At 49.3% G+C, this 7,506-nt stretch overlaps 2 protein-coding genes across 2 annotated transcripts; one reads left to right on the forward strand and one right to left on the reverse strand.

Annotated features, from left to right (window-relative positions):
• Positions 1-1,849: 1,849 nt before the first annotated feature.
• TGAM01_v207815 (hypothetical protein) lies at positions 1,850-2,290 on the forward strand (the record flags this gene model as incomplete). Its single annotated transcript, XM_018805322.1, has 3 exons — positions 1,850-2,036; positions 2,102-2,187; positions 2,243-2,290. 3 exons carry the CDS (start codon positions 1,850-1,852, stop codon positions 2,288-2,290), a joined length of 321 nt encoding a protein of 106 aa, XP_018661493.1.
• A 677-nt stretch (positions 2,291-2,967) lies between these two features.
• TGAM01_v207816 (serine carboxypeptidase) lies at positions 2,968-4,995 on the reverse strand (the record flags this gene model as incomplete). Its single annotated transcript, XM_018805321.1, has 4 exons — positions 2,968-3,903; positions 3,967-4,624; positions 4,687-4,799; positions 4,867-4,995. 4 exons carry the CDS (start codon positions 4,993-4,995, stop codon positions 2,968-2,970), a joined length of 1,836 nt encoding a protein of 611 aa, XP_018661492.1.
• Positions 4,996-7,506: the final 2,511 nt, after the last annotated feature.

Below are 7,506 nucleotides of genomic sequence, written 5' to 3' on the forward strand. Positions count from 1 at the left end.
ATGCAGCTCGGTAATTGCAAAGCCCTACCGCGGCTACAGAACACGAACAAAAATCAAGTTTCTGGGCCGGTTTACCGGGTCATTTCCTTTTTCCCGGAAGCCGCTGCTCCGACATTAACAGCCGACAGCTACTCAATCGCGGATCCTCAATGCATCGCACAAGAACAAGGTCCAATTAGACACAGCACCACAAAACAAGGCGAGGGAGAGACTTGACAGCCCTGGACCTGCGTTGTGCTAAATCAGATTTCATCGGAATGTGTCACGCTCTGGTGCCTGATTGGGCGACGTCGTTGTATTTTTGGGCGGCAGAGACAGGGGCTGCATGTAAGACAGGTGCGGCTGAAAGGTGCAATCTCGATGTTGAGACTTTGGTAGAGGGGAGGAAGTCAATGAGTGGTGATGGAAGAAGACACACTTTGAAAGAGAGGTTCAAAATCTAGACTTGGACGAAGAAAGATGCAAAAATTAAGAGTGAGTGCGCAGACGGAGTCGTCATCCGAGATCCAGGAGCCTGGGTTGGTTGCAAGAGACAACTGATAGAAGACCGGCATTAAGAGTCAATTTGATCCTAGTATTGAGATCGGATCTACGTCTTAGTCCTAATCCTGGTTATGTTTTTTGTTTATTTATGCATACAGCCTTGCAACAATATAGTCCTCTACGTCAATGGTAGCCCGCGACTGCCGATCACTGCAAGTCAAATTGTGTTTGCTATTGCAATCTATCTACACACAGGGAATAACATTCATTGTCGCAAAATATCTGCCTCTATAATCATTGTAAATCCTACTGTAACCAAGGGTCGCCAGGCAGCACCTTTCATCCTGCCTCAGCCCCCATCCTACAATATCCACCAGCTTTCATAAATTAAATAGAGCCAAGACATTAATAAATAATTACGCTGCATACTTCCACCCCGGCAGTCATCTGACAAACTCTATATTCATGACTATCGCAGCCCTGCAGCCTAAAGACCCTCTTTTGGACTCCCTCGCATGCATCTGGCCCCGTAAAAAGCGCTACATCTTGTCCATTGCCTGCATACACGTGAATACGACCTTTTTCGCCTCCCCCTGATTGATATCGTTGTACCCTGCTCTTCTCAAGAAGTAAGGGGAGAAATAAAGCAATTTATGTGTTGGGTTGTAGTAGCGACTATCGGTAGTTGTTAGTAGTGTCGAATTGCATCTTGATTCACCCCATTCACGATCCCTACAATAGTCGAATCACCAAGATCTAACACTAACATATCACAAAGGCGGGAGAAGAGGAGACGGCGAGAATCATGGATGAGCCCACGACTCTCACTCTCACCGCAAATGCCAAGATTAATATCCTACATGGTCCGGAGTACAGCGTACAGCCCCCACGACACGAGGTAAAAACAAGTAAAAAAGTCACGAGATAAATCAAAGACAGTACCATCATTCATTTCATCCAATTTCTTTTATGCAACACAAAGCGCAAGGGGCTCAAAAACATCCAATAGCTCACTCACCGGTCGGCTGCAGGGAGGCGGGTAGACCAGAGCTGCCAATTGGCAGTATGGCCTTCATGGCGTTGGTGCTACCCTTTTCATGCAGGGAGAGAAATGAGTTGGAACAGCGCTGCGCCCCGGACTACCATCACCAACGACGCGGAGAGCTCAACGCGCGGATTTCAGCACACGCGGATGAGAGAACCTGATTCCTAGGATGCCATCGAGGAAGATAAATAGGGATGCAATCCTCTCCCCAGTTTCTCTCTTCTCTCTTCATCCGCTTCCATCCTTACCAAGCCAGCCCTCTCACTCACTCATTCACTCGCTTAACAACCAGTCACTCTCTTCACACCAAACAACGCCAAAATGAAGTTCTTCGCCGTCACTCTCTTCCTCGCCACCGCCCTCGCCGCTCCCTCCGTGGACAGCAACGGCAACGGCGTCGCCCGTCGCCAGGCCGCTCCCGCCTTCTGCCCCCCCGGCCTGCTCTACTCCGTCCCGCAGTGCTGCGAGGTCAATGTCCTTGGCGTTGCGGACCTTGATTGCGTCGCTCGTAAGTGAAATCATGCATGAGTCGGATCAAAAACAAGCATTTTCTCTAACGGCATAAAAAAACAGCTCCTTCCGCACCCAGCAACTGCAAGACTTTTGGCGGTATCTGCTCCAAAATCGGTAAGCAGCCTAAGTGCTGTGTTCTACCAATTGTAGGTTGCATCAATACCGTTCAAATCAATCCCTCACTAACTGTATCTTGTCCAGGCCGGCCAAGCTCTTCTCTGCGTTGACCCCGTCGGCGCTCGCAACTAAACATCTCCTCACAAGACCCGATAAGGGTCGAATCAACCTCTTCTCGTATAGTACCGTGAACAGGCCTTGTACATTAAGCTCTCGTACTGTACTGTCAATAAACTATGAGCCGGCTTTTGGATCACGACGGACGAGGGTAGCGGTGGGGAAGGAAACGCTGTTGAGGGATTAGAATGGCTTCACTTCGATATGCACTTTGTTGATACACGTTAACTTAGACATTATAATCTATTTTGCCTGGCATACTCCAGGGCTGGAAATCATACCTACCTCGTTCTTCTGTTGTGAAATGTTGATCACGCTCACCTGTTCATATCCTCAAAGTATATCTGAATCCGCCTGCTTCTCTACCATCCTTCGCATAACCCCAGCCCTCTCTTCGCGGTGTGTTAAACGACCCCCTTTTCCCAGATTTTGCTTTTGCGGATTCGAAATCCTGTTGGTTCGCATCACCAATCGAAACGTCCCCGTTAGAACAGACTATTGCGTACCCGCAACAAGTTGGTCGAGGCTTTCAGTCTGTGCTTTCAGTCTTGTTCCGTTTCTTTTCTTTTTGTCATTTGCTTTGTCTGTAATACTCTGTTGCCGTGCACAAGTATTCAAGATGGTATTATTGGTGTGATAATTTAGTAGCAGTAACTGACGGCAAGTACCAGAGATGAACCTGATCAAAGCATCTACAACTCATCCGAAAATTCATCTTCTGCATCGTATTCGTCCACGATCCAATCCCTGATCTTGGCTGTCCCATCAATCACCTTCTTCCATATCTTGGGCAAGCAGCTCTGAGGAGCCAAGATGTAGCACCTTGGCGTCGGCAATTCCGGCGGCTCGTTCACAACGTGCCAAGTGTCGCTCGGCCCATCAGTTGACAAGTCATCCTTCACTGGCTGCAGCCCCGTTGGGATATCCCGATTAAAGGTAGCGCGCATGAAGATCTCGTATGCAGCCTCCGGCTGGTACGCCGGGACCATGTGACCCGCCTGGAAAACTCTGGAGAAGCTATAGTTACCATACTGGCGGGTCAAGCCAGCTACGCCCTTTTCCGTCAGAAAGGGTGCATAGCCGGCGCGTGCAAAGTCCTCGCTGTGTGAATAAGGAACTGCCAAGGAAGCTTTCTCGCCACCGATCCAGTTACACGCGTAGTCCCGATCGCCATACATCATGTGGACCTTGATGCCATGGTCGAGGAGATAGCCCACCGCTTCGAGGAATCCACCGTGGAACTCGTCGTAAGACTTGGCAAAACTACTGCTCACAGCAGTAGAGATGACACTGAAGTTCACTGGAGATCCAATGGCACCAAGAACACTTTCCTCTGTCAGAAACCCAAACATATGGTTCGGCGGATAGGGATCATTGAGAGTATGGCCAATGTCAAGCCAGCTGCGGTCAAGCTCAAAGTACACCTTTGCAGCTGGCATATAGCACCAATCCTTCACATCGTCACAGATATTGGCCGGGTTGGCTCTCTGAGCGTTGACGGTGGATACGTCAAGGAAAGTGAAGCTCTGCTGGCATCTCTCTATCTGCTCCTTGCAGCCGTTGGGCTTGGTGAAGTTGTGCTTCAACTCCTTGTAGATGGACTGGTTGAAGACTTGGATTCCATAAGTCTAAGTGGAGTGGACAACGTGGTTAGTGATGTGCTTCAGGCTGGTAAATTACTGTATACTAACATTCTTGTACGGAAAGTCAATATATGACTCCTCCTGAATAACAGAGTCCAGCCAGCCATTGACAATGCCAAGGGTGTCCAAGTGAATGAATTGAGCGTGTTCATCGGCAATCGAACCATTGGCAATCCTCTCGTTCTGCTGTTGGAAAAATCGCATAAAGCCTGGGCCATAGTGGCCGCCGTAGCTTTCTGCCCAGATACTGATGCGATCGTCGCTGGGCTTGTAGTGAGGGAACTCGGAAAACCAGGTTTGCGCAAAGTGCCACAAAGCGTGGGCGGCTTGAGCGGTGCTGTTGGTTGTGTGGGACTGCTTCTGGCTGCTAAACGTGCCAATCATGGAAGTCAAGTTCAGATTTGGTATACCTTGCGAGAAGTCTGCGGGTTTGATGTCAAGCCCATCGCTTGAGAGGTTGGCTGTGCAGTTGGTTGGGATGTCGTAGGAGAAGCCAACCTGGGTGGGCTCGTCGATGTACAGCATGTTGACCTCATTGTTCCAGCTCCAGGGATTGAGCATAGTGGATTTGGAGTCGTCATTCACAAAACAAGGCCCATTTTCCATGAAGATGCCGTACATGGATGAAGAGCCGGGTCCTCCATTGAGCCAGATAGCTAGTGGAGCTGTAGAAGGGTTCTTGCGGGCCTCGAAGAACCAGAAGAATCTGGTGATTGATGTCAGATAACATGATAAATGAATTACTCCTCCAGATCGGGCGTGGCTTACGTGTTGACGGGATAGTGTTGAGGCTCGCCGTCTGCATCTTCAAGCAGCCCTGGAGGCAGGTGGACATGGCCCGCATACGATTTGACGCCGGGAGTTGTCTCGCAAATTCCGGGCTATTTTATCACTACTGTTAGCATAGGAATGATTCAATGTAAGAAACAGTGAGACTGAGCGACAGACCTCCTTGAAGGAGATGGTGACATTCTCGTGGAACTTGGATCTAAGCACAGTGACGCCCTCTGGCTTTGGAGGGAACTGCGCGACCGCCACGCCAGCGAGAGCGCTTAAGAGCACGGCAGCCGATAACATGATGTCGACTGGTCAATAAGCCAATCCGTTCAAGAATTCAAAACAACTATACAAAATGAACCAAATGAACCAAAACTGACTCCAGCGTCCCAATGTGACGCGCAGAGGGGCTGGACGCGAGATCGCCCAGAAGCGGTTGATTGCGTGCGCTGCGTCTAAGCCGCAAAAATAAAGACCCGTTTAGCCGCTGCCAAGTCTCGTCGCAATAGACATCGGCAGCCGCAAACACGGACACCTCTTCACTTTACGTTTCCAGTCGCTGATATTGAATTACCGCACGTGAAGAGAAATGAAATAAACGGAATTAGATGTCTGTGATGTTTGGAAACATTAGCCCCAGTGCAGCTTTGTCTTGTACCAGTGAAAAGCGACTTGTCCCTGGAACACCACGGCGTTTCTCTGTATCATGCTTGATGCTAAATCACGGGCGCCAAATTGCAACATGGCTTCAGTGTCGAACTTGCGCCATCTGAATGCGATGCCAAATAGCAATTCTTCGCAGATACGCGAATGACAGGAATTAGTGCCAAATGGCGCTTCCCCGTTCCCCAGAGAGTGGATATGGCAATCACAATCTTGCCGCTTCGCAAGGAAAATAATGGCGACGCAAGACCCGATCACATGGGCTATGAAACATACGACAAGTTTCCGGGGCCAGCACATGGCTCAGCCCTCAGGAACCGGTAGTTGAGAGCCTCACCGTCAAGCTGATATCGAGAAGCTGGGGCATCGTCAAATCACAGCCATTGGTGCGAGACATTGTCTTGCTTGGGATCAGCGATTGCAGCTTAGTGGCTACCCACCTTTCCGGTATGTGACACTTGAAGTAAATGGGTAATTTTTACTGGCCGATCACAGTCTTATCCTCTCAAATTGTAATAACTGATCATAGCAGTGATGGCGATGTGATGGCGTTAATTTTGGTGTGACAATCGTATTCATGCTCAATTCCAAGAACTAGTGTCGTACATTAGCTTCCGAATGACAAATGTTGCTCTAGAGAGGGATTCCCTGGATTCTAGAAGAAATTTGAGGCTGCTCCCTTGCATTCTGAATTTAGCCAAGCTTCAGCTCGGGCATTGTTCATTTTTGAAAAATTTGAAGACAGTCGCGAAATGCTTGTCCAGTGTATGACATAATATCGACTTAATGTGCCCAGCAACGGGGCAAATATCTCATTTCATGAATGTTCAATACCACCCCTGATTGATAGCTGTTGACTTGGTGAAGAATACTGTATAAGCACCTTCTGCCTTCTTCGTTGCAGCGATCTTCATAGTATCGTGTGAGCCTAGAAGCAACAAACGTCTAGGAGCGCGGGCTAGGATAATGTTCCCAGTGTAAAGGAGCAAGTGATAACCCAAGACGCTTCTGCACGCTGCCGCCTGCTAATTGCGCAGTGGGAAAACTACCCCTGGTAAGGCTGTTGTCCTTCCTATGCTACAATTTTAGGCAAATGATGCGTATAAACTCCGTAGGACGAGTAGCCAGGAAAAAGAAAAGCCAAAATATAAGTCTGCTTGCCAGACCGACCCACTGTTGGCTTCAGGTCCCGATCTTGACGCTTACTCGGATGTAATGGCGATCGTGACGTGGATCTTGGTGATGGACCGTCCAATAAAACACTGGCATCAACAGACAAAAGTTGGTGCGATTTTAGCGAAATGTGACAGCTCCGTCCACAGGGATTGTGGAATTAGGCTCATCTGCCAGCTATTATTACTCGCACTTCCGCTGTCTGTGCGGAGAGACCCTATGCAGGTACAGAATAGCCGCAAGATGCCAGGCAAACATGCTTGAAGCCACCCGTACTTCTATTCGTGATTCTTGCTGCTATTTGTGAATTTTGTACCGCATGAGATGAGGCGGGATGGCGAGTCATGTCGCCTGGCCGTACAAGCACAGCTCAAACTTCGCGCATATGACGAAACGAGCGTCGATGCCAAGGAAGCCTCATGTTTGGGGGCGAGATGCCACGCCTTGGCCAGGGGTATAACGACGGACATCAGCAGTTGTGCTCAGTACATGCTTTGCAATAGTAGAGCAGTGCTAGTACAAAAGAATGGCCGTACACACGACCGCCCAGCTTCATGGGTATAACAACCGCTAGATAATCCTTGTGGGGAATTGGTATAGTCCAGATCGGCAATTGCTTCATGGCTGTAGTCCCTGTGCTTTTTCTTTGTTGGCTCGCCGTAAACTTTAATGACGGCCGGGAGCGCTCCAGAATATCTGTCCAGTCTGTGCGTAATTGGATGCACAGCATTGATAGTTTCCCAAGCACGGCCACTTACTGCTGGTCGCTCTAGCCAGTCTTCGACGCTGGCTGTACACGAGAACCGCTGCATAAAGTGAAGATCTGACCAATCTAGCGAGTAACGTCTCTCAAACTCCCGAAAGAATGCAGTAGCCCATGGCAGTAGCCCATGGCCCGTGGGCCTGTACCTCCTCTCTCCTCTCACGAGTCACCGTGGCCGATTGAACGTATGTCGAAGCTTGTTCTGCCGTTTC

This window comes from Trichoderma gamsii, assembly GCF_001481775.2.
Source record: "Trichoderma gamsii strain T6085 chromosome Unknown Scaffold_30.2, whole genome shotgun sequence".
Lineage (NCBI taxonomy): Eukaryota > Fungi > Ascomycota > Sordariomycetes > Hypocreales > Hypocreaceae > Trichoderma > Trichoderma gamsii.